The 26,260-nt window shown below is 41.6% G+C and overlaps 2 protein-coding genes and 1 pseudogene across 3 annotated transcripts; 2 read left to right on the top strand and 1 right to left on the bottom strand.

The window, feature by feature from the left end:
- Positions 1 to 329: 329 nt before the first annotated feature.
- On the top strand, positions 330 to 3,439 carry LOC136507351 (uncharacterized). Its single transcript, XM_066502108.1, has 4 exons — positions 330 to 1,182; positions 1,309 to 1,559; positions 1,683 to 1,983; positions 2,835 to 3,439. Exons 1-4 carry the CDS (start codon positions 330 to 332, stop codon positions 3,437 to 3,439), a joined length of 2,010 nt encoding a protein of 669 aa, XP_066358205.1.
- A 14,913-nt stretch (positions 3,440 to 18,352) lies between these two features.
- On the top strand, positions 18,353 to 19,915 carry LOC136508732 (psbP domain-containing protein 4, chloroplastic-like). Of its 2 annotated transcripts, none has more exons than XM_066503504.1 (5): positions 18,353 to 18,680; positions 18,918 to 19,021; positions 19,126 to 19,234; positions 19,332 to 19,559; positions 19,657 to 19,915. In XM_066503504.1, the coding sequence occupies exons 1-5, from the start codon at positions 18,368 to 18,370 to the stop codon at positions 19,719 to 19,721; spliced, it is 819 nt and encodes a 272-aa protein (XP_066359601.1). In that variant the 5' UTR covers positions 18,353 to 18,367; the 3' UTR covers positions 19,722 to 19,915. The 2 variants fall into 2 exon arrangements, with proteins under 2 accessions (XP_066359601.1, XP_066359600.1); XM_066503503.1 differs by having other exon boundaries at positions 18,547 to 18,680; positions 18,914 to 19,021.
- A 357-nt stretch (positions 19,916 to 20,272) lies between these two features.
- On the bottom strand, positions 20,273 to 25,772 carry LOC136508639 (O-fucosyltransferase 38-like; annotated as a pseudogene).
- Positions 25,773 to 26,260: the final 488 nt, after the last annotated feature.

Genomic DNA, 26,260 nt, shown 5'->3' with positions numbered 1-26,260 from the left:
AATTTGCTTGTGTGAACTTGCATTATGAACTAAGTCTACTAAAAATGTGATTCTATAATTTATTACTAAAGCATTGATGAATTTGCTTATATTATTCCATTTTCAATCTTATTTTGTAGACTATGGAGGATCGAGGCCATTGGATGTATATTAAGAACCATACTTGTGATGAGTACTTGGAAGGACTAAAATATTTCCTAGCTGTTGCCGAGGTAGACATGAGGAATGGATATAAGTCATCTATGTTATGCCCATATGTTGACTGTAAGCATGAGAAGCAATACTTGAATTCGTTCTTGGTCCATGCCCACCTAATTCTTTGAGGCTTCATGGATGACTACAGATGTTGGAACAAACATGGAGAAGAAGGTGTCAATGAGCAAGATGGTGAGGAAGGACTTCATAAAACTTGTGCTGGTGGTGAGGAAGCACCCTTTGGCAATGAGGAACTATGTGATGATGATGTAGCAGAGATTGTTGCCAGCCCTGTCCCTATGGTTGAGAATCTAGAGGAGATGGTGTGTGATGCCTTTGGCTTTGATGAGTACACTGGTGTGGAGTTCAAGAAGCTAAAACAGCTATTGGAAGATATGAAGACACCACTCTATACGAGTTGCAATGAGAGGTATATGAAGTTGTCTACTTCACTAAAGCTCCTCCAACTGAAGGCGGCACATCACTGGACTGACAAGGGCTTCAGAGAATTGCTAGAAGTGCTCGAAGATATGTTTCTTGAGGGGAATCAGATACCCAGGACTACATATGAGGCCAAAAAGATTGTTTGTCCAATGAGATTGAAGTTCAAGAAAATCCATGCTTGCAAAAATGACTACATCCTGTTCTATGGTGACAATGTAGCCCTCGCTGAATGCCCCAAGTGTGGGACCTCTCGTTACAAGCGAAGAACTGACAAGGGTGATGACGGTGAGGAGACGCGCCATAGAGTTCCTAGGAAGGTTGCTTGGTACTTCCCTATAATTCCTCGCTTGAAATGTTTGTTTGCAGCCTCCAAGGATGCACGACTATTGAGATGGCACTCGGATGGGCGGACGGTTGATGATTATATATGGCACCCAGCAGATGGTATTCAGTGGTGGGTCATTGATTTCAAGAATCAAACTTTTGCTGATGAGCCAAGGAATCTTTGGTTTGCACTCAGCACGGATGGCATGAACCCATTTGGTAACATGAGTAGCTCACATAGTGTCTGGCCTGTGCTATTAACTATCTACAACCTTCCCCCATGGCTATGTAACAAGAGGAGGTACATGATGATGTCAGTTCTGATATCTGGTCTGTGTCAACTAGGTGTTAACATCGACATGTATCTGAGGCCGCTTATTGATGATTTCAACGAACTCTGGAAAGAGGAGGGTATCAGGGTGTACGATGGGTTTAGGAAAGAACATTTCAACCTACATGCCATGCTCTTCACCACTATCACCGATATTCCAGGACATCATAGCATGTCTAGGCAGAGCAAAGGAGAAAAGGACTGCTTTCAGTGCTTAGATGACACAGAGACTGTTTGGCTGAATAACTTAAAGAAGAGGGTCTATGTAAGGCATCGACATTTCCTTCCTAAGTCTCATCCATACTAGGAGATGAAATGTCAGTTTGATGGCACGAGGGAGACAGGATCTGCACCAAGGCATTTTAGCGGGCAATAGGTATATGACCAGGTGGTAGAGGATACCACGCCTAAAGTTGACCCGGAGAGCACTGTCCTTGGAAAGCAAAAGCGCAGTGCAAAAGCAAAGAGTGTCGTTAAGAAGAGGTGGAAGAAAATGTTAATCCTATGGGAACTGCCTTACTGGAAAGACATAGCAGTCCGCCACAGCATCGATCTCATGCACGAGAAAAAGAATGTTTGTGGGAGTTTGCTTGGGACACTCATGAATGACAAATGGAAAACCAAGGACCATGCAAAAGCAAGAGCTAACCTAGAGGAATTGGACATAAGGCCCGAGCTCCGTCCTGATGGTACCAGTGCCTAGCCACCTCTATCTGCCATAAACCTAACCCGAGAAGAGAAGTAGGAATTGTGCGACTTCTTTCATAGTGTCAAACTTCCCTCTGGATACGCAGCCAACATCCAAAAGCTTGTGCCTACAAGAGAAAACAAGATGCTTCCCATGAAGGCTCGTGATTGCGATGTCATGCTCACAATGATGCTTGCAATTGATATCCGGAACATATTGCTAGAAAAAACCAAAAGGCAATCATGAGCCTCTACTTCTTTAATTCAATCTCTTAGAAAGTCATTGATGAACAATCACTGGAAGATCTTTAAAAGAACATGTGTGAGATGATGTGTCTCCTTGAGGCTTACTTCCCACCCACTTTCTTTGACATATCCGTCCATCTCATTGTACATTTGGTTAAGGAGATCAAGTATCTTGGACTGAAGTTCCTCCACCACATGTATCCATATGAGAGATTTATGAGTACTCTGAATAGGTATGCCAAGAGTCGGGTCCATCCTGAGGGAAGCATGGCGCAGTGCTATTCTACTGAGGAGGTGGTCGACTGGTGCCTCGATTACATGGACCCCACTAATCCATTAGGCATCTCCAAGTCTCACCATGAGGGAAGGCTATCGGGCATAGGGTGTGTTGGGGAGAAGCAAATTACTCCAGAGAGAACTACCTACAAATGAGCCCACTTTCTAGTGTTGCAGCACACAGTAGAGGTGGAACCTTACATCAAAGAGCATATGGAGATGTTGAGGCAACAAAACCCGCACTAGGGTGAAGCTTAGTTAGCGAGGGCACATGTGAGTGGGTTCAACATCTGGTTCAGATATCGACTTGCCAGTTAAACCTCATGCACAGATGAAAGTCTTCGAAAGCTGGAAAAGGGCCCTTTCTTCACAGTCACAACCTATCAAGGCTATGACATAAATGGCTACACCTTTTACACAATTGATCAAGACAAGAAGAGTGTTTACCATAACAGTGTTGATCATGTAGATGCATTTGATAGCAAGATGCAGAAGACAACGTACTATGGTCAAATTGAAGAGATATGGGAACTTTTGTATCCAGGCTTCAAGGTTCTCGTTTTTCGGTGTCGATGGGTTCAGGGAAGTCAGGGTGTCATGAAAGACAGGTATGGCTTCACTACCGTTGACCTCCAACAAGTTGGGTATAGGGACAAGCCATTTGTAGTCGCAAGTCAGGTTTCCCAAGTCTTCTCTGTGCGCGACACTAGAAACAAGAAACGACAAGTGGTTCTCCCTGGGAAAAAGCAGGTTGTCGGACTTGAAAATCCAATGGACGAGGAAGAGTTCAATGAATCCAATGAAGTGCCTCCTTTGGATACTTCCATCCTCCCTGTGATTTTGGCAAGTGAGCTAACTCCATACCTAAGAGATGGCCATAAAGAGGATGCCCCCGTGGCCAAAAGACGCCGAAAACGGCAAGTACGGAAAAAATGATGCTCATGTGAGGTTTTGAACAATGTGCAATCTCATTTTTTATTTAACATTATATATTTGTCATCGCTCTTACAATGTGATGCTTCAAATATATTTCAGAGAACCTGATGGATACTCCATGTTGTACTATGGCTATGCAGAGTGACTCCATGTTCATCTCATTTCAGGTGCCCACAACCCCTAAAGCTACTGCTGTCAAGACTTCACATTTTGCTTAGCTTGTTCATCTTGCCTAAGACTTTACAATTTTTAGTCAAATTGGAGAAGGAGCAATTGATCCATGATAGTCTCCAGTGAAGACACGACTGTCAAGAAGTTGCCGACTCCAAAGAAGGGAGATGTGGACCTCTTAAATTCCTAGGAAAACCTTGTAATGTGTATGGTACCTTGTAACTGCCTTTGTTGGAACATAAATTCCAAAGAAGGGAGATGTGTATGGTACCTTGTAACTGCCTTGTACCTTGTAACTGCCTTTGCTGCAAAAAATGTATGTGGTTTTCAAATAATTGAACAAGCAGTTGGTGATCATATATGTTTTTAAAATGAACAAGCACTTTGTGATCTATTCAGATCACCTGAACACATATGAGCAACATCTAGTAGGTGTCCATACATATCACATATGTGCAACATTCAGACCACTTGAACCCATATATATATATATAGATGTAAGCATGTAGCTATCCATACATATCACCAGCAGCATCCAGTAACTGCTATGGGCAACATCATAGAGTTACTACTACATCACAGAGTTTTGTTATGCCCTACATCATCACCAAAAGTCACAGAGTTTCATCACAGTACATATATAGCTAACATAAGGTGTCCATACACAATACATATACTTAATAACTTAAGGTCATCACTACTAGTCATGTTTAGCACTTGTCAGCCATGATCACAGGTTGGGCTTCTTAGCCAGGACATCGTCCACCTCCTTGATTAGGCCCTCCAATTTCTGAGACACAGCCGCCAGCTGGCCACCCATGGCGTCCACCATCTCCTTAGTAGGTCCCTTCTCCTCCTTCTCAACCAGCATCTTCTTCAATTCTTCCATTTCCACACCATGCTTGTTCTGCAACTCCTTGACGTCATCAAGCGTCTAGAGAATAGCGGTAAGCTTTTCCTATAGTGGTTTCATAACCACTGACTCTAGGGCCTCATGCACGGTAGCTAGAGGGGCCACAAAAGATGGAGCCTACATATATGCACAGAAACAATTATCAAATAGGTAGCCATGCGCTGAAACTAAAACTAAAAGTGAAAGTCTAAAACTAAAACTAAAACTAAAACTGAAATTGATTGTTGTTGTTGCCAACAAGTCTGAAAGTCTAAAAACTACTACAGACGCGCCTAAAAGTCTGAAAGCCTGAAAGTCTGATAGTAGCATTTAGTGCATAAGGATTTCTTGCTAACAAGTCCGAAAGAACCATTACGGCTATTGTTGCTAAGCTTCTTGCTAACAAGTATGCATGATATATCACAGCTTTATATAAGGATTTCATTCAATGCATGGATCAGATCCCAAGTAATTTTTATAGCACAATATATATAAGCTAGATCACAAGCAACAGAACAAACACACAACAGAGTGCACAAGCATAGCAGTCTCATATCCACCAGCACCTAGGCAGTGACATGCATGTTCATAGTCAATTTAGCACAAGCATATTAGAAAAATTGCAACAGAGTTACACATATGCTTGTATCCATAATCATGATACAACAGAGTTGGCTGACAAACCAAATCATCTAGCACAAATAAACACAAACATAGGCATATAGAGAGAAGCATATCATGCCAAGCACTGATCATGAATGGGGATTGAAACCCTAAATAAGCAGGTCGTGGTTGGAGCTTACCTCACCAGGGTTGGAGCTTGAACCGCGTAATTGGCTACACTTGAAGCCGGTGCACATCCAACGACGGCACGACTTCCCAGTGCCATGAAGCAGTGGTAGCACATCCCCACCAATGGTTCGCTATCCGATGAGGTATCCACCTCTAGCACGACCACCGCCGGCTTCTTCTCCTTCCTCCTCGCCGCCACCAGCTTCATCGACACCAACCTCACCGTCGGCGAGGAAGACGGCCCCGCCACTGAGGAAGAGTGTGTGCCCTTCTTCTTTGCCGCCACTAATGAGGCGGGTATGGCCTTCTTCCTAGAAGTCATCCCATGCCTCTTCTTGAACCCCGGCGGGCGCACCGGGATGTCCTACACCTCCTTCTTCATGTCCACCAACAGGACGGCCACTAACGACGAGGGCGTGGCCGTGGAGGAAGGGGCGAACCACCTAGTCCCTGGGTCCCTTCGGCAGTGGCGCCTCTCGGGCCTCGTCATTTCCAAGGGCGACGGTGGCTGTCGTGGTGGAGAGGAGGTGAGAGGGGTGGAGGGCGGCGGTGGCGAGGGAGGCGAACGGAGGCGCAGCGTGTGGAGTATGAGGGTGGCGAAGTGAGTGAGGCGAGAAGTGCAGTGTGAGCGGGCGGCGGGGTGGCAGTTATTAATGGAGGAACGTCAGTTCAGATCTGAATCTAAAGGGACGCACTAGTATAGACGTGTGTTGACTACACGCGTCTGAAGTAATAGCTACTCTAGACGCGCCTTCACGACGCGCGTCTGTAGTAGTAATTAATTTCAATTTCAATTTCAAATCTTCGAATAGAATTTTAATATAGTAAATGATCTAAAATGGAAATGTTGTAAACATCAAAGTTGTAGAACTCATCAAGATCTATAACTTTTATTTTGGAAAACTTTTCATATGACTTTGTTTGAACAATTCAAAACTTGAATTTCAAAAAATGAGAACTTCAAACAAGATTTTGAAACACCAAATTGTTTCAGATGAAAAAGTGATGAACCTGAAAGTTGTAGAGCTCATCAAGATCTACAACTTTTATTTTGGTCATCTTTTCATGTGACTCTGTTTGAATGATTCAAATTTTGAATTTCAAAAAATGGCAAATTGAAACAACATTTTGAAACACCAAATGATTTCATATGAAAAACTCATGAACATGAAAGTTGTACAACTCATCAAGATCTACAACTTTTATTTTGTTCATTTGTTCATTCAAGAAAGTGATAGTAACATTATTCACAAATTTTACATATCTCTAATATGGTTTCATAAACTATAAGACAGATATGTAGATTTTGTGAACAATGTTACTACAACTTTCTTGGATGAAGAAATAACCAAAAGAAAAGTTGTAGATCTTGATCAGTTGTACAACTTTGTTGTTGATGAATTTTTCAACTGAAATTATTTACTGCTTCAAAATGTTGATTGAAGTTGCCATTTCTTGAAATTCAAAGTTTGAATTGATAAAACACAGTGACATGAAAATATGACAAAAATAATAGTTGTAACAACACAATAAATGGGTAGAGCATGATTTTACAAAAATTTTGCAAAAAAATCATCAAATTTGAAGTTAGTATAAGGGAGAAAAACTTGTTACAAATTTTAGCTAGAGTTCATCAATCTTTCAATCAAATTAATTGACACGGACCCTATTTTATCAATTAAAACCACTTCTTGTTCGACCTCCTTACTTGTGTTTTTGTTCTGGGCATGTTGTTTGCCATTGTGTGTAATGTTAGGATGGCATGATGGCCTCCAAATCTATGGTTAATAATTGCTAATGAATGTAATGTTCTGTGGAACCTCTTCCTTTGATATGTGTAATATGAAAATGATGATGTCCTATTGCTAATTAATGTAATGTTATGTGGAACCTCTTACTTTATTCACAAAAGATGATGATCTTGTTAATGTTAATGATGTTTGGAAGAGTTTGCATCAGATTGCAACCTCTTACTTTATTCACCGAAGATGATGATCCTGTTAATGTTAATGATGTTCGGAAGAGTTTGCATTAGATTGCAACAAGAATGAACCATCAGATTGCAATCTGAATGCATTTATTCACACTAGAATTCCTGCTACAAACGCGTGTTCGTAAAAACCGTCTATACTAATTGATTACTACAGACGCGTTACTTAGTGTAATGGAAACACACTTACTTCTGGCCCTATAGGTCTCAGGTTCTATCCCTGGGTGGAACACAATTTTTTGTGACTTTTTTTAAATTACTACAGACGCGTCTTGATAACACGCGTCTATAGTAATCAATTAGTATAGACGGTTTTTACGAACACGCGTTTGTAGCAGGAATTCTAGTGTGAATAAATGCATTTAGATTGCAATCTGATGGTTCATTCATGTTGCAATCTGACGCAAACTCTTCCAAACATCATTAACATTAACAGGATCATCATCTTCAGTGAATAAAGTAAGAGGTTGCAATCTGATGCAAACTCTTCCAAACATCATTAACATTAACAGGATCATCATCTTTTGTGAATAAAGTAAGAGGTTCCACATAACATTACATTAATTAGCAATAGGACATCATCATCTTCATATTACACATAGCAAAGGAAGAGGTTCCACAGAACATTACATTCATTAGCAATTATTAACCATAGATCTGGAGGCCATCATGTCATCCTAACATTACACACAATGGCAAACAACATGCCCAGAACAAAAACACGCAAACATACATAGAAATATTGTATCCATTATTCTTCCTCAACCTTGCTTGCAATGCTTCTAGCTCCTTGTCCTTTGCTCCCAACTCCTTGTCCTTGGCCTACAACTCCTTGTCCTTTGCTTCCAACTCCTCAACCTTCTTCACCATCTCACTCTACAACTCCCCCTCTTTGGCTTCGAGCTCTGAATATTTCTTCAAGAGCTTCTTTTGCAGGAACTGGTTCATCTTGTGAACCTCCTGACCAAGCTACATTGCACTGTCTTGGTCTTCAACAATAGCTCCCTGATTTCTCTCCCTCTTCAAACTCCACACAGCATCTCGCAGGTCCCGCAGCAACTCCTTCATGAATTTGGATGATTCCTCATTGATCCAAAGATAGAAGCCACAATCTTTTCTCGTCTGCAACATAAAAAAAGCATCATATTTGAAGCAAATTGGGGATTTCATCAAAAAAGCAAATTGGGGATAGAGACTTGCCCTAGCAAACCTACATCTATAGTATCTACGGCCTAGTTGGCCATCACTCCACGAGATCCACCTACATGCCTTCAGCTGGCACCAGCATTCCACCGGTGGCTGATAGGTTAGAGGTTGTATGTCGTACGGCATCGGCAGGCCAAGGCCGTCATAGGCACTGCCACCATGGCCGGTTGAAGCGGACCCCCGAGACAAATGCGAGCTTGACTCTGCCATTAGATCAGCCAACTCCGGTGCCTCGATGACGGTCACCTCAACCCTAACTCACCGGCCTTTCAGTGTGCGGAGGCGGAGATAGAGGGAGGCAGAGATAGAGAATGAGGTGGAGAAACAGGGAGGCAGAGATAGAGAGTAAGGTGGAGAGAGGGGGAGGCGGAGAGAGAGCTTGACTCCACTGTTGGCGCCACCGCTACACTCACCTTCGGTGCAGAACCTCTCGGTCGGAAAGGGATAGAGATAGGGGAGGCATGCGCGATAGGGATAGAGACAGGGGAGGTGTATTTGGGGAGGCGCGACTCCGATGCCAACATGGAAACATTGTTATGTTTTTAATAATTAAAATTGTGGTATGATCGAACTCACGATCATAGCGCAATGGTAACACACTTAGGTCTAGACCCAGAGGTCTTAGGTTCGACCCCTGGGTGGGACACAATTTTTTGCCTTGCTTTTTTTATTGCTATAGACGTGTCTTATCCACACGCGTCTGTAGTAAGAAATTTCCTTTTGCTCGCCTTTTTTTCCAAATTTCTTTTCCTTTAGCCCGACTTCCTGCAGTCCCCAAGTCCATTCACATCCACCTTCCCATATTCTAGGGTTCTGCTATCCGCTCCCCGCCGCTGCCGCATCCGCGCACCTCCACCATCTTTGCCCCCGTTCGCTCCCCGCATTCTAGGGTTCCACCGCTGTCGCATCCGCCCGCCATTCGCATCCGTGGCGAGGAGGCGCTTGTCACGGCTACCGGTGTCTATTGGTGGCTGGTGGTCTAGCATCCCCTCCTGAAGCACTCCCAACGGCGACCTCTTCACCAACCTCCTCGAGGCCTTTGCCTGCTGGTACCTGTTGGGGCTAGGGCTGCTGCTGCTAGTCACCAGCGCCAGCGCCGAGGCACTATTGCCACCAAGCGAGGTCTTCGCCAAACGCTGAGGCACTACCACCATACCAAGCTTGCCGCCGTAGGTACCAATCTTCTTTCCCGCTTTTCTCTATTCTTTTCTAGTCAATTGATTGATGGTTGGTTCTCTCGCTGAATGGAAAGACTGAATGGAAATATCTTAGTTTATGCTTGCTTGGATCTTATCTAGTTGTGTTCTCTCTACTTAGTTTGTGCTTGTTGTGTGCTCTCTGCTTAGTCTCTATATTGTGAAACCAGTTAGAGGTAGCAGCTTAGTCCAGATTCTTCTAACATGGAAATACTTCAGTGATCTGATCTCTAAAAGATCACTGAAGAAATATAGATATGTAGGACTTCAATCTTTTGGTTTGCCTATAAATGAATTTAGATGTTCTATCCCTGATCTAATTACATGTGTTGATTAGTACCTCTATGAGTGTTCTGTCATCCCTCATGTTTGCTAAACACTTGTACTAGACTGAAGTTAGCTAGAACTATAGGTGTTGAACACTTCCTCTAGACTTTAAAACATTGAACGTTCTATTCTAGTACTAGTCTAACTTTGAACAGCTGACTGCTACAATGTTGTTATCTATGTGTGTTGTCATAGGTAGCCACTGAATTTTAGTGCAACTACTTTTCTATAGCTACACAATGGGCTGCAACTTCTGCTGCTTATTTTCTTTATAGATGAACAATAGTTGTAGGTGTGTTGTTGTTAGAAATACTGCTTATAATACTGTTATCTATTCTAAATTGTACATGATCTCATGACATTTCAAACTTTGCCTAAACTATTTTTGGTGTTGTTTTCATTGTACATGTGGCTGGCATGGATATGTGGTGCTCTAAAAGGAGTCTGCACTGCTAGCTATTGACTACTGTTAGTGGCCTATCAGAATGGTAAGATGCAGCTTTGTGATATACTAACACTACTTACTGATTGATGGTAGTGCTCTATGATGTTCACTAACAACCTTACTCACCTTTATTTGATAGGTGTCTGATCACGCATCTATGGCATCATCATTAAATGAAGACGAAGAACTAACTAACAGTGGAGAAGAGGGACACAGCAGAGATGCTAATGAAGAGGAGGAAGAGAGAGATGCAGATGCAAGTGACCAAGAGGGAGATGCTACTGCAGAGGATGAAGAGAGAGATGCTAATGCAGAGGCATAGCAATCTAAACCTCCTCGCCAACCTCAGAGAAGAAAGAGGACAGTCACCCGATGGCCAGAGGACCAGCTAGTTGTCATGGAGCTCACTCTGACTAGGATTCCCACAGAGAAGAGGGCCTAGATAAGAATGAGGAGGCTGGTTGGTCTGATTGCTAGATAAAGGATCTCCTTGGTCTTACCTTCATTCAATTCACTAAGTGAACAAGACAATATGACTATATTTGATGAGTGTGTCTAGCCTTGGTTGCAGTTTCTAGAAGAATTGAAGGCTATTGGGTGTAAGATGATAATGTAGATGGTAGCCAAGAGTTGGAGAACCTACAAAAGCGACCTTACACGCAATTTCATCAACAAAGGGTTGAATGCCATGGTGAAGCACACTTACATTTCGAAAGAAGATTGGGCAACATTTGTGAAACTAAAGGACAGTGGAGAAGCAAAGGCAGCAAGTGAGAAGGTACTCAATTTGTGAACTGTATTTGGAGCCGTGAGATACAATTGGAGCTGTGAGATACATGTGAATAACCTAGTGATGAACAATCTATGAACTATGTGTGATGAACAATGTGTGTACTGTGTAATGAACAAATTAAGTTTTGAGATGAACAGTTGTGATCTTGTATATATATGTCATTTCTGTGAGATCTATGTATATATATCTATGATCTGTGTATATCTGTGTTATGTGGGCTGTGTTGTGGGCTATAGATGGGTCTAGGCTACAGACGCGTCTATAGTATTTTCCTTACTACAGACGCGTGTGTAGCCTAGACCCGTCTATGGTAAGGAAAATATTATAGACGTGTGTAGAGAATATGAGTCTGTAGTATACTACACACTAGAGACGCGTTTATAAATACCATCTGTAGTAGGATCCTTACCACAGACCTGTGTACTGAACACGCGTCGGCACTATGGTTCTTCACATAGACGTGTTTACAAATGTCATCCGTAGTAGGATCCTTACTACAGACGCGTATAACAGACACGCGTCTGCACTATGGTTCTTCACACAGACGCATCTTAATCTTGTCACGGACATGTGCTGGCAACACGCGTCTCTAGTAAGAGCTTATTTTAGACGCGTGTAGATACTCACCAGCCTCTGTTAAGGGCTTATCACATACGCTTGTTCATTTTGTCACAGTTGTGTGTTGGTAACATGCGTCTGTAGTATGTGCTTATTACAGACGCGCTTTTTGCGCGTCTGTAATAAGCCTTATTATAGACGCGTTATGGCAGACACGTCGAGGTGCGTCTGTGATGTGCCTAAACGCGTGTCTGTGATGTGCCTTTTTTACATAGTGTTTGTACATTTTTTGCAGAAACTACTCCTACTTAAGTCCCCTAATTCTACGTACATACCTAATTTTTTTCTCTGCTGCCTGAATCAATGGATTGTCAGCAGTTTACCTTTATTGCACCAACTAATGAGAGGTTTTATAACACATATTAATATTTGAAGAAGTTCTCAAAAGAATTTACTGGCTACCCAAAAAAACTCCCTTACCATATACTATTATAAATTAGCACTCACAACGACAAGCTGTCCGTTAATCTCCATGTTGTTCGATTGAATTTACCGAGACAAAGTTAGGATCATGAGCCCCTGATCGTGTCTTTTAGTTTTAGTGATTGAGATGACAACACAAGCCTAGAACTAACATGTGTGCTAAAGATATGTTAGACATGCTATAATAGGTCCAAAGGATGCAAGTTAAAAGTTTGATCAAGGTACAAGTTGAAACAGAGAAGAAACTATGAGGATTCCTCACCAAATCAGTTGATCAGGCCTGCCAGATCATAGTTGGAGTCCAGTAAGTCAGCTAGAGAAGACAGTCCTCATTGAATGATATGGTGAACAGAATAATCATCCAGCGAATCATCTGGTGAATATTAGAGAGTTGTCATAGTCAAAGACCTCAAAGACCAGTGCTGCTGGATGATATATATGGTACTACACAAAGCACCTTGTTGGAGATCATGTGCCCATGATCAACTTTTAGTTTTGGTGATAGAGATGGCACCACAAGACTAGAACTAACATGTGTGCTAAAGATGTGTTAGATAGGTTATAATAGGTGCTAGGGACAAAAGGTTAAACTTTGATCAAGATCCGAGTTTAAAAAAGAGAAGAAATGGTGACGATTCCTCACTAGATCAGTTGATGAGGCCCACCAAATCATACGATCGAGTCCAACAAGTTAGTCAGATAAGACACTGCCCACTAGATAATATGGTGAAGAGAAGAATCACCCAGTGGATCATCTGGTGAACATCAAAAAGTTGGCATAGTTGAAGACCTCAAAGACCAATACCACCATAGGAGAACTTCAAAGGATCATATAGTTGTAAGGATCAGGTGCCCATGATCGTCTTTTAGTTTTGGTGACTGAGACGACAACACAAGCCTAGGACTAACATGTGTGCTAAAGATGTGTTAGATAGGTTCTAATGGGTCCTAGGGATGCAAGGTTAAAGTTTGATCAGTATCCAAGTTGACACAGAGAATAAACGTCCAAGATTCCCTAAATATTATCCACTAGATCACTGGATCAGGCCTGCCACATTATACAGCAGAGTCAAGTAAGTTATCCATAGAAGAAATAGGCCACGGGATGATATGATGAAGAAGACAATCGCTAGGTGGATTATCCAGTGCACATAAGAGAGTTGGCACAATTGAAGACCTAGAAGATCAAGGCCACTAGATAATACAGTGTAGCACAAGAGCAACTTGGCATATCTTCCGTTAAAGGCTAGAGGCTTGGCAACGATCAAGTCAAACGGCTGAATATCTCGTCGGATGATATAGTGGACAACAAAAGACAAGGTAGTGGATCATCTGGTGAAGAGGGACAAAGTCAGCATGTGAAAATTCAACAACCAACATCGCAACATACCTCATTGGGTGATAAGGTGAAGTATCAATGACCAACTAGCGGATCATCTAGCGTTGGCTAGTTTTCTGTCCATACATTTTCCAATGGCTCTTTGAGGGGGATGAAGCTATACATATGTGGTTGCATCACTTGCTTGAGTGTGTTAGAGTGCCCCAAGGTTGTCATAGGTTAGAGAAAGTGTTTATGCACTCCATCCACTCTCTCATGACATTCAATATTGCATCCAAGGCTAGGACAGACAGTATAGTGCATCCTTGTGAGAGATAGGATGTAGATCTTGACAACTTTGAGTGTTTGGGTTGTTTTGCCATTGTATCTTGGTGATCCCAAACACTTGAGGTCTTTGTGAGCTTCTAGTGAAGGTCTAGTGGCCTTAGAGGTGGCAACCCAATGTCTTCATGTGGAGTGATGTCATATCAGTATGCAGGGGATGAGATCCCTCCCATTTGTAAGAAACTCAATCAATAGTGGACATAGTGTCAAGGTGATCGAAAGGAGCGAATGGCCCTAGTGATACTATTTGTGACTCACGACACTAGCCTTTGGTTGGTTGATGCCTTGTGTGGCACATCCAACATAGTTGGTTTTTCTAATGCACAAGTGGATCGATTCTACAAGAGCACATAATTACATTGTAGCATTCATATAGGAGTATTCTAGAGTATCATATTTATCCTTAGAAAAGCAATTATTAAAGAATATCGATAACTAACAAGTATATATCTACTAAGTACTATACCAACTAAACTAAAATGGGGGAAGTGATAGAATATAAGTTATGATTAGTGACACGCATGAGAATTCAATGGTAAGAGTAGAAGAGTAGTATAGCTAGCTTGGAGACAATGAATGAGTACTAAGATTCCTAAAATCTTCTCTATTGCAATGAGACAAACTCTATCATAGAAACTAGGAGAGATAAACCAAGCCTTAAGTATAATCTAATCAACCCTATATCTAGCACAACGGGGCGCTGACCCAACCTAGCAATCAAAGAATGAAAAGGGTGGTGCTAGACAATTTCAACATGGGGCCCTATGGTTTAATAATGTGCCCAAACATGGTGGAACAAGAACAGCAAACATGCTTGTCACATCCTGTTGGCTACCACAATCATTTGTGGGGCAAGCCGCAAAACTAGGTATCCCATATCCTAGATACCAATACCATGTCTACTCTATAGAATACTACTATAGTCTAGATTCCCTTGTTAATTAGGCTAGAGCACTTAATACTAGTGGTGAACCCGTGCTAGAGACAAAATTGAACAAACATAACTATTACTTAGCTAGACTACTCTAGTATAAACAGAAGGTAACGCAAAGTGAATAGAGAAGATAAATATATATTAAAGCTCAAGTCTTATAAAAGGAGCGATTCAAGAGCTATATCGAAACTCCCAAAGACCACTTTTGGAACCACAAGACTAGCTCGACTTTCAACTAAACTATTCTACTTCTACATCTTGATAGAGTGGTGGACGCTTGCTCCCCCTTATGTGTGTTGAGAGTGGTGCGAACTCCTCTATTTATAGGGTCTAGGAGGTAGGGGGTACTTATACTTAAAGTTGAGGTGATTTGGTGGGACCTAGGGGTTCAGGTGACCACCCCCACAGGCCTGATGCCCTCCATCTTATGCCAGTGCAATGATCAAAATGGTCCAGGAGGCGTGTCCAAGGTGGGTTCGGTGTATTTGGGTATGTTTGCTTTGGTTGGTTGCCCCTGAATCCATGCGCCTTCTCTTGACTTCATCTCACTCCTTAGATCAAACTAACCTCGAATCTATGGCTCATAGTGAAGGGAGTTGTGCTTCTTCACATGTGGACAAGTGGGAGCCTAAAATGGGCCAAGCCATGGTTGGCCCACCATAGGGGGTTGTCCAACCCCTTGTTAGGCCCAAATTGCTCTATCTTTTGCACATGTATCCCTGCATTTACATAATTACCAAAACTAGTGGAATTGTTAGAAATAAGTTATGTCACTAAGTTGATGATCAAGACTTTGTCAAGTAAGAGTTGACAAATGAATTTTATGATGTAGTGATCGTTAACAAACATCATGACCAGAAGAAACTTAGCGACTAGGTACGTACCTCGGTGAAGCTCCAAAGTGAACTAAGGGTTACATTTTAGCAACTGATACCACGGGATATGTCAGAATGTCTTCGGGAGTTTTCCCTCACCATCCTTATAGCTCTTTAGTTATTACATTTATTGCTTCCGCACATACTTTGCTTGTGTGACCTTTACCTTCATAGATTAGCTATAGGCTAGTCGATAGGATTGTCTTTAATTTATGTTGCAAAAGTTTTTGTGGCTTGAGGGTAAGATAAGATCACACTAGAAATGTCTTAAGTGCACATCATGCTAGAGTAGTTTTTGGTCTTAAGTGGTAGTTCATTTAGAGCCCTAGGTTTTAGGTTTTGAATTAGACACCTAATTCAAACCCCCACCCGTTCTTGGGTGCTCCTAGGACCTTTCAATTAATATCAAAGTCGGTGCTCACACTTTTGACTTTTCACAAGGCTAGCCATTCAATTGGCATATTTGTGAAATTGGCTCATTAGGAACCTTTTGGCTTCACCTCCAAGTGAGCATATGATATCGAGAGTTAGGATGATATCAATAGAGCTCCACACTTTGATGGAACGAGTTTTCCATGATGGAAATTGCTCATGGAAGCACAGCATCAAGCTAGGGGGCTTGTGTTTGGTGTGTCACCATTGAGGGAAAACGAAACAAGAACAAAATAGATAGACAATATGATGTAGTTGCGAAATCCATCTTATTCTCTTCTCGGTGATAGTGTGTTCAATTGTGTCTTTGCTTGGACCAATGCACAAGATCTTTGGGACGCTATTAATGGAACATGGAGGCACAAAGGATGCGCAAAATGAAAAATTCCATGTTCTCTTTAGTGAAAATTTCGATAGCTTTAAACAAGAAGAGCACGAGAATGCGCATGATATGTTATCATGCCTAAGCTTTCATGTAAATGAAATCGATGCCTTAGGTGTGAAGGACATTGTATGATGAGTACAACCGAAAGATCATTCAGGTTCTTTAGAATACAGAGTACAATGTGATCATCTCAATTCTTCATGAGAAGGAATTGGATGATACGACACCCAATCAAGTGATCAACAAGATCATCAATCGCTCACGTGCTCCAGATCAGAATCAAGCACTCATCACCAACACCAAGCATCAAGAGTTTGCCTGCCACAAACAAGTACAAGATAAAGAACAAGCTAAGGTGGTAAGAATCAAGCTCAAGTGAAGAAGATCACAATGATGTAGAAAAACCTTAACACACTAGTGGACATTGCATCCATGACTTTGTAATTTCAAAATAGTCGCCGAGTATAAGGATATATAGTCAATGCTAAAATCATGCCTCGTGCCTGCAGAGACTAGCGAGATCAGGATTCACCCAACGTCCACCATCCAGAGACCAACTGAGATTGATTAATTAACATCTATCTGTGTGATGGTTAGTTATATTTTTATTTTTATGTCGATTTCATATATTAGTACCGTAAGCTTATTTTTGTGTGCTATGTAATTTTCTGCATATTTCGAAAGATTAGCAGTGTAAGCTTATTTTTTTCATATTTCGAACATTTAGTATTGTATTTGAACTATCTGCATTGTAGTTTAAGCAACTTTACAACTTAATCTTTGAACTTTAAATTTATCATGTTATTTATTGCTTCAAATTGAGTTGTAAAATTTACAATTATTTATGAATTTGGTAATTGGTAAATAGATTTAACCGGAATTGTTGTGGAAAATTTAGTGCGGCATGCCCTTTATTGGGGAAGTCCTAGGTTAGCTGCTGCCTAGGGCTTGTTTGGCTTGGTTTTATTTGGCTTTGACTCCTTGCTACATTGGTGAATCCTAAAATAGTGGCTTCAATGGCTCCTACTCCCTCCGTCATGAATATAAGACATCGAAGGTTCAAAATTTATACCAAATTATAAGTTATTCTACATTGCTCAACTCATCTATGTGCCTTTTAAATCTCGTCCATACATGCCCTTTAAACACTCTTATAATTGGTAACCCAAATCAGTGACATACATGTATGCATGTCTTTTTAAATTATACACTATTTGAAAATTAAATAAGTTGATAAACAAACTAACCAATTATTAGTAAGGGGTAAATTAGTCTTTTATCATACTCCTTAGGTTATAAAATCATTTGAATACCTTGTATTTCACGACGGAGGGAGTAGTTTATTTTGAGGAGAAAATAGCTCCTAAATGCACGGAGAAGTATTGCATGGAAAAACCGAAAACTCCACAAAACGGAGCCATAGTCTCACGCATGTTCCACAATTCACCATAGGAGCCCTCTTCTTCTCCACCAAATAAACAAAAAAAGAAAATCGTTTTCCTAGTAAAAAAATATATCTGATTTTTTTTTAAAAAAAATAGAATTTTAAGTGAAGTCAAGAGGAGACGTTCAAACAATCTGGTGAGACGTGTCTGAACTCTGAAGATCATCCTGTCCACCCATGTCTTGTGGTCCAAAACTGCCTACGGAGCGTGGATCCCAGGCTCCCACAGCAACTGAACAGAAATAGAACGACACCAGAATCGCCACCAGCCCACACACCAAGAACAACCAGAGAGGCAGGCAGGGAAGAATCACAGAGAACTCACAAACACATCTTGCAGAGATGAGCAGCACGACAGTGCTGTTCTCCCCGACCTCCTCCTCCCTGTTCCTCACCAAACCTTCTCCCGTCGCCAAGGGCAGGACGGCGGCGGCGGCTGCTGTCAGGTGCAGCAGTGGGCCCTCCCTGTCAGTGGGACATGAAGAGGAGGGGGAGAGGGAGGGTGTAGCAATGGTGGGGAGGAGGCGGGCATTGGCTTCTGCAGCTGCTGCTGTCTGTGGTGCTCCAGTGCTTGGGTTTGCAGGCCGTGGTCTGGCGGCCACTCAGGGCCTGCTGGCAGGGAGGATCCCCGGCTTGTCTGAACCTGATGGAAATGGTAAACTCTTCTTCTTTCTCTTTTGTGACTGACTGAATTTGGTTCATTTGTTTTGGATCTATAGGAGTAGTTCTAGTTAATAGAGACGAACAAATGCTTTGGAATCCATGCAATAGTACTTAACTGCATAGTCTGGATGTATAATTTTGTGTTTCTCCTGTGGAATATCAACACTACAGCGAAGGTTCAGACAGAAATATTGTTGAATTGTTTTCATGATGCTGATTGTTCAGACAGGTTGGAGAACATACCGTAGGCCAGACGACAAGTCCGGTGGCCACGGAGTTGGCTGGAGCCCCATCATCCCGTACAGCTTCAAAGTTCCAGACGGCTGGGATGAGGTGAGTGAGGCCTGAAACTGCTGACAGAAGTTTAGGTTCACAAAAACACAGTCCCTTGCTTTCTGATTCCAAACTACTCTTTGTTTACCATGGCTCCAACTTAGGTCCCGGTGTCAATTGCTGATCTTGGTGGCACGGAGATCGACCTGCGCTTCGCAAACCCAAAGGAGGGCCGGTTGTTCGTCATCGTTGCCCCAGTTCGCCGGTTCGCAGGTGGGGAACTGAAACCTGAAGAACATGCTGAATCGTGAGGTCTTCATTGGGTGTACTCCAACGACATGTGATGTTCACTGCCAATTCTGTCCCACAGATGATCTGGATGATGCGACCATCGAGAAGATCGGCAACCCAGAGAAGGTGATCACCGCCTTCGGTCCAGAGGTCATTGGAGAGAATGTGGAAGGGAAGGTCCTGTCCACGGCGACGGCAGAGCGTTCAGGAAGAACTTACTACCAGTTTGAGCTGGAGCCACCCCATGTGTTCATTACCGCCACGGCAGCTGGGAACAGGCTCTACCTGTTCAGTGTAACTGCAAACGGTAAAACCATTGTTCTTAATAATGGCAGAAATGTAAGACATCTCATTGCAACTTTACTTTTTATCCTGACCAATAGCTGGGAATCAATCTTTTGCAGGTCTGCAATGGAAGAGGCATTACAAGGATCTGAAACAAATAGCAGAATCATTTCGAGTCGTGTAGGGTTTCAATTCCTACTACTTTTTACAGCGCCTGGCTCTTGTTAATATGATTAGAAGACATGAGGGATTGTATTATGGAGAGAGGATATGTGAACATCACTTTTGATGATCACTATAAAATTAGAAATCTGCAGCAGTTTGTATTTGTAAACTTGCTCGTTAAAGGCTAAATGCTTGTTACTATAAATTTTTTCCTGATGTTGCCTCGAAGGGTACAGATGCTTGCCAATGTATATATCTAGAAACTAAAGCATACATGTCAAATCTGTCCACTTTGTGTGTGGGAACAAAACAATTCATGTGCAGTTGCTTGGTTGCAGTGGCCAGCCCTCCATGTGGTCCAACAAGGTCATTGCATCTTGATCACAAGAAGGAAGACATGCTTCACTAACTTGCATCCTTGAGTACCAGTTTAGCTTCATCACAAAGTGTCAGTAGAGCTCCAACGGCCAAATTGAAGCACTAGCGCACTTCCAATGATGAGTGAACCGTGTCATCATACGAAAGCTGCAATTATGAATAGACGTCAGTTCATCTGGGAAGGATCTTTGAGGTGCTATGGTTTGGACAATACACTTTAATCGACAGCATTTTATCTCAATTCTTGAAGCCAACAAAGAGTATCATACAGTGTAATGAACAATAGAATCATACCTATACATACATCGGCAGCACATCAGTGCCTCCCAGTCAAACAGATGCACTCAGGAAATGGGTTTTCGTAAAAAGATTCCTCAGTCCTAAGCCGTGCTCTGCCCTTGCTTCCTGGCAAGGAGCCATATCCTCTTCCTTGGAGCCCCTTGTCTGCAAACAGAGAAATGCATTCTTAATACAATCTTTGAATTAAAGAAAAGTACTTGTACATATGACTATCCATAACTATAAATAAATAAAATCACCTGTATTTATGCATCTCAGTAACAAGTGACTGACAGCTTAGGACCTTCCATGAGATCCCCTTTTTCCAGTAAATCAAAGAGTTCCACCAATCCTTTCCTGCAGATTAATCTAAGATTAATTTAGAAAGGGAACTAAACAAACACTTAGTTACATGTGCAAGATTGATAGACCAGAATATCAAAAGTAAAAAAACAAAGAGTAAGTAAAAGGATACAGTACAAATAAAGGACTTATAACTGCATCCACACGTGCAAATGTGCACAGAAAAGAAACATCTAAAAAGATATTGGGATCTAAGAAATATGTTCAAGATCAGTGTGCACTTATCAGAGACTTGTTTCGGAAGAAAAAATAGAAATTAGGCAAAGTTATAAATCAGAGAAGTAGCAAGATCAGATAAAACAAAGCAGGCTTTCAGGAGAAAAGTCCCATGTTTACCTGTCAGGAGTGATAGTTTTACGATGCCCTAGAAATCGACGATGGCCTTCTACAGGCTTTTGCCATATTGCCAGAGTGTGATGGAACAAACACATCACTTTCAACTGCAACTATGTAATCAAGGGCAGCAACTTGAGATGCATGACTATTGAATTTCTCAAGCTCTTCTTTTGTTGCTAGCATCTCCTGCAATACTGAAATTGTAGTAGCATAGCTAGGAATGGTAGATACAATCAACAAAAAAGAAGTGTAAATACCTTGCTAACCAAATTTGGGAAGTACGATCTCAATTTTGATATATACTTTTCACCACCATAAATTTCACCTGCTGCAAGGTATATCCATGTGGATTCAGGATAGCCCATAGCACGCAGAAAAATGCCCACCTCATTTGGAGTCAGTGGACAGTTGCCTTCATATCTCTGCTCAGTTGAGTTTATATCCTTCAGTTTCCAGTGGCTTGTTCTCTCTCTATTGAAAGAGAAAGCAAATAAATACAACAAGCATGTAGAAATGGGATTGTATGGATGTGCTTTGGTTGTTCATACCTCATAATTCTCAACTCATTTGCTTCCAAATCACTCAGACCGTAAGTGCATCCCGTAAATGCTAGCATATCCTTTTCATATCGTAGATGAAGAGCAATATATTTCCCATGAGATCTTAGACGTTCTACTAGCTTCTGTTTCGTAAGTGTTATGTTGGCTCAGAACCTAATTTAAAGACTGCTATAAATCTCCAACTGCAATTGAAGACTGCAAATTCTGAGCTAAAGATATGTACAGTTTATCAAGAGAATTCATGCCTTTCCTAGGTCTTCAATTAGATCCGAAAATCGCAGTGCTTGGTAAAGACAGCGGCATCTCAATCTCTGGATATCAATTGGAAGACCGTTGTTAGCAAGACGCGAGTCAGATTTTGGGATGTGAACTACCTGCAAGGCAGTGTGAGGTGAGATCATATAATAGTTATAGACATCAGATCGAGGCCAAAATAGTACTTTCACATTAACAGAGATAATGACTGGAGCATAGTTTGCAGAAGTAAAAAGTATGAACCATTATTGTAGATGGTGCGGTCGCTGGAACCAGCAGATTGGAGCGACTGACTCACTGGACAGCAGACCAGATGTTCAGATTAGGCTACTATGTACTCCAGCCAGTCTCAATTAAGTGATATTTTGGGGTTCTCTTAGGTCACTTACTTTAAGCTTTTGACTACATAATACTTTTTGCATATTGAGTTTCACTGTTCGGAAGTGGGACAAGTAGATTTGTCTATGACTCTTGAAAGATAGTTTCACAAAAGTAGTCAAGGTTAGAACATTAGACTTCAGAAAACATCAGAACATCACTTATTTGTCACCGGAGGGAGTAAAAATGAGATCCAACCTAGGAGGAACTAGGTGGTTTTTCATTAAGAAGAGAAAATAGGCACCCAAATTCAGTCCAAGACGGGACTTGAACCTGGGTGGTTGGGTGCATTGCCACACCTCTCACCCAACCAGTTGAGCTAGGCTCACTTCCTGTCACCGGAGGGAGTAACTAGTCATCTTTCAACTGTTAACTATTCACAGGAATGGCTGGTAACCAACTTGTTGCAAGGCAGATCACGGGACATAGCAGAAGGGGAGGCAGCACCATGGGAGCAAATGAGAGATTAAGACATGAGGGAGGAAGGTTAGCGAAACAATGCAAGGCAGGCGACGCAATGGCAGAGGCTACAGTTCCTAGAACAAACTTGCTTCTTGGACCAATTGAGTCAATGGTTTTCTTGGAGGAAAGAAACACCGCAGGGTATCCAAATACTACAGAGTACAGACCCTTACCCCTGGCGCCGCACCATGTCTACCTCATCGTGCTACATCCTCCATGTGCCTAGGTCATCGCCTATTTGGCAGGTCATCCCCTGATGACTCAATTTGACTTTATGGCTTAATAACAATGCTCAAAACCAGTTTATATCAAATCTATCACATAATACCGCATTGAGGAAAGCTACTTGAGGCAATTACGCCTGAAGCATAGAAAATCCTAATGAGCACATCCATGAGAAAGTATAACGCGATACTGCATACAGGCAACATCCAGGCAATGTTGTTTCTCTCCCTATAGCATAAGGCAATTATTGCAACAAGAACTACTACCATGACATTCTCAACTCATTTTGCAGTTTTGCATGAACTAGAACCAACATATCATATCAGTTCAACATATTAAAAATAAGCAGCAAAAAGAGAACCTCCTAAGTTTGGTGTTTGAAATGTAATTGAACTACCTTCTGATTCTTCCAGAGCTCTTTCACTTCCTCATAATAACTTGCACCAGACCATGAGGTGAAGTGTTTCCGGGCTCTTGGAGCAGATCGCAAACTTTCAGGCAAGTCACTCACAATGTGGACATCTCCTTCCAAAGCTTTAATAAAATGAGGCTCATCAAATATGTCTTTAAATGTACTGTAGAGTGTAGACAGTGGTGCGAGTTGTTAAACAAAAAATTAAGGAGCAATCAGACAGAATATATGGCAATGGCTAAACTATAACCTAATGCTCAGAACCTCGTATCTTGCCAGAAGGATCGCTTATCTAACTGAGGGATAACAAGTGTTGCATTCACCAAACGGGCAACTCCGACCATATCACAGATCTGCAGAGGAAGGATATAGGCAAGACTAAATATAGGAAACCATAATTTTCTGAAGTTAGATACAGAAATAATTAATAACAATTATTAATTACAATAACTGAGTCAAAGATGACACAGATTTATCAGAAGACACCAGCAAAAAACCAGGAAGCTATTTTTTTAACAAGAACAACTATATAATTATAAATGCAAAAGCATGCTCACATAAGATAGACAAATATAAAGCTTAGAGTTCAGTCTTGGTGCAATGGACTTACTCCAGTGCGCATTTGGTTGAGTCCACCATTACTTCTAACAGTCATGTAGCTGTCTGACTTGCCTTGAACTGATAATACAAGAGCAATTGTTAGAGCCATCAACAGAAATGATAATGACAGAAACATTATCACAATACCAGCATACCACATACACATATGCATCATTTTTGCATAAGTGCTGTTATCAGATTGCATATATACAAAGAAGGATACATATGTTTGACTGTGTATAGAACAATTACAAGAATGAGTTCCGATTTGGTCATTGTTGTGTTGCTCCTATGTTCCTAGACTAGATAACGTACATATAAATTTTAAAATAAAGTAGGAAAGCATCAAACCGAACCTTACTAGCTTGTACAATCAAAGCCACTAAAACCAAAGAAGATATTATAATCATCTCAGAAAATGGGGTAAAGATGAAATCACGAGCCTGAATCATATGCATGAAGTTGGTGTCAACAAGAAGAGCTGGATTATCCACTAAATTGTACCCTAAAATCAACTGCGGCTAAGAGCTAACATTTGATATCATGGACACCTCAAGCATTTCATAATAATAAAATGACCATGGTGACTTTGATTTACTATAAAAAAAAACTGGTGCAAAGAAAATGAAATTTACCCTTATATCTAGAGGTTGGTGTAACACAAGCATGATAACCATAGCCATTAGAAGCCCACAGTTGATCGCTTGACACCTGAACATCAAGCATTGCTTCGATTCAATGACAATTGGATTTCTAAGAGTGGTAGCATCACTACCCTTCATGAATAAATCTGTTCAATATCAGTTTCATTTCACAGGAATGGAAAGCATGCAAATTGATTTGCATGTCTAATGTCCAAAGATATATAAGTGTGCACTGTCCTGTGAGTCTTCTATTGCACATGTTGGTGCATACAAAACATTAGTAGCATAAGAAAAGTTATTAAAGAAAAAAAATTATATGTCCAGTTTCCAACTTGGTCATCCAGAATAAGGGTGTCAAAACTCAAAAGCAAGCATTAAAGTTTGCTATCATGCCCTTCTGAAGTTTCTCAAGCTAACGTTTTTTATATGCTCTCCCTAGATACAATATTTCACTTTCCCCTAGCAACAGCATCCAGAGTTGGCCTATCCTTAGTCTCAAGATGGCATGAATGCTTAAGATTGGTCTACCCTTATATCCAACCACTAGTGTTATACTGGAATTAATTTCAGGAGCAATTTGCTCTCTGCAGCTAAAATCTTTTGTTTGAAGGAAACCAACAATCTGGCCTGCAGTTAGTACTAGTTTCACGAAGATCAATAGGTATGCTGCATTGCATACACAGCTATTCTCTATCAACAACCAGGGAAATGAGATTAACTTGACTACCAACGTGAGCACAAACAAAGCAAAATTCGGGCATCCAGCAACCGCATTGCGCCAAGCACCGACGCCTAGCGTACCAACTCGTGCAGTGAAACCTCAACAGGCAACAAGCTACCAGTAACCAAAATGGAGAAGGAGGGATCGCGAAACGGGCCTGGCGGGGCGGGTCCGGGTCCAGGCGGGATAGGTCGACCCGCACGACCTGGTGCAGGGAGGAGAGGAGGAGGAGCGCGGCGAAGGCGAGGAGCAGGCAGGCGCAGCGCGAGATCGGCGAGCGTAGGAGCCGCCGGTGCGGGCGGGGGTGGAGGAGCGGCGGCGCCCCGCGGGGTTTCGCCATGGCCGCGAGCGAGAGGGGATGCAATTGCAAGATGTGAGATCGGTCCGGCCCAGTGGCAAACCGTTGGCTTTGTGATATCTTTTCGTGGGCCAACGAGTTGGGCTTCGCTTTCCTTACGTTTTCCCATTTCTTTGTGACATGGGCTAACGACTGCTTGTTGCACAGTAGATCAGATCCTAATCGTGAATCGGGTTGTGGTCGAGTGGTAGTGCGTGTTCAATGGCACGCTACGATTTAAACGTGCGTGTGAATATAAAGGGTGTGGGTTACGTGCGTTCAAGTTATACTTGATAAAAAAATCTTGATAATTAAAATAATTTTTAGTGATATAGAATAGTAGCTTTAATTATTTTCTTTTCAAATCACTGAATAGTTTTCTGTTCAACAACAACAACATAGCCTTTTAGTCCTAGGTAAATTGGGGTAGACTAGAGTTGAAACCCACCAAGATCCTCAAGTCACGGTTTAGGCACTTCAATAGCTGTTTTCTAAGTACTCATATTCAAATATAGATCTCTAGGTATATCCCAAGCTTTCAAATCTTTTTTTATTGCCTCCCTCATGACAATTTTGGTCTTCATCTACCTCTCCTCATATTATTAACT

The sequence above is a fragment of the Miscanthus floridulus genome, chromosome 15 (assembly GCF_019320115.1).
Source record: "Miscanthus floridulus cultivar M001 chromosome 15, ASM1932011v1, whole genome shotgun sequence".
Taxonomy (NCBI): Eukaryota; Viridiplantae; Streptophyta; class Magnoliopsida; order Poales; family Poaceae; genus Miscanthus; species Miscanthus floridulus.
This window is presented reverse-complemented; position numbering and strand designations above follow the sequence as displayed.

Coding starts and splice junctions, on each gene's coding strand:
- LOC136508732 (XM_066503504.1), top strand. CDS start 18,368: ATGAGCAGCACGACAGTGCTGTTCTCCCCGACCTCCTCCTCCCTGTTC. Junction 18,681..18,917: donor GTCTGAACCTGATGGAAATG/GTAAACTCTTCT, acceptor TTGTTCAGACAG/GTTGGAGAACATACCGTAGG. Junction 19,022..19,125: donor TTCCAGACGGCTGGGATGAG/GTGAGTGAGGCC, acceptor GCTCCAACTTAG/GTCCCGGTGTCAATTGCTGA.
- LOC136507351 (XM_066502108.1), top strand. CDS start 330: ATGGATGACTACAGATGTTGGAACAAACATGGAGAAGAAGGTGTCAAT. Junction 1,183..1,308: donor GGATGGCATGAACCCATTTG/GTAACATGAGTA, acceptor TGTGTCAACTAG/GTGTTAACATCGACATGTAT. Junction 1,984..2,834: donor GCCCGAGCTCCGTCCTGATG/GTACCAGTGCCT, acceptor CCTCATGCACAG/ATGAAAGTCTTCGAAAGCTG.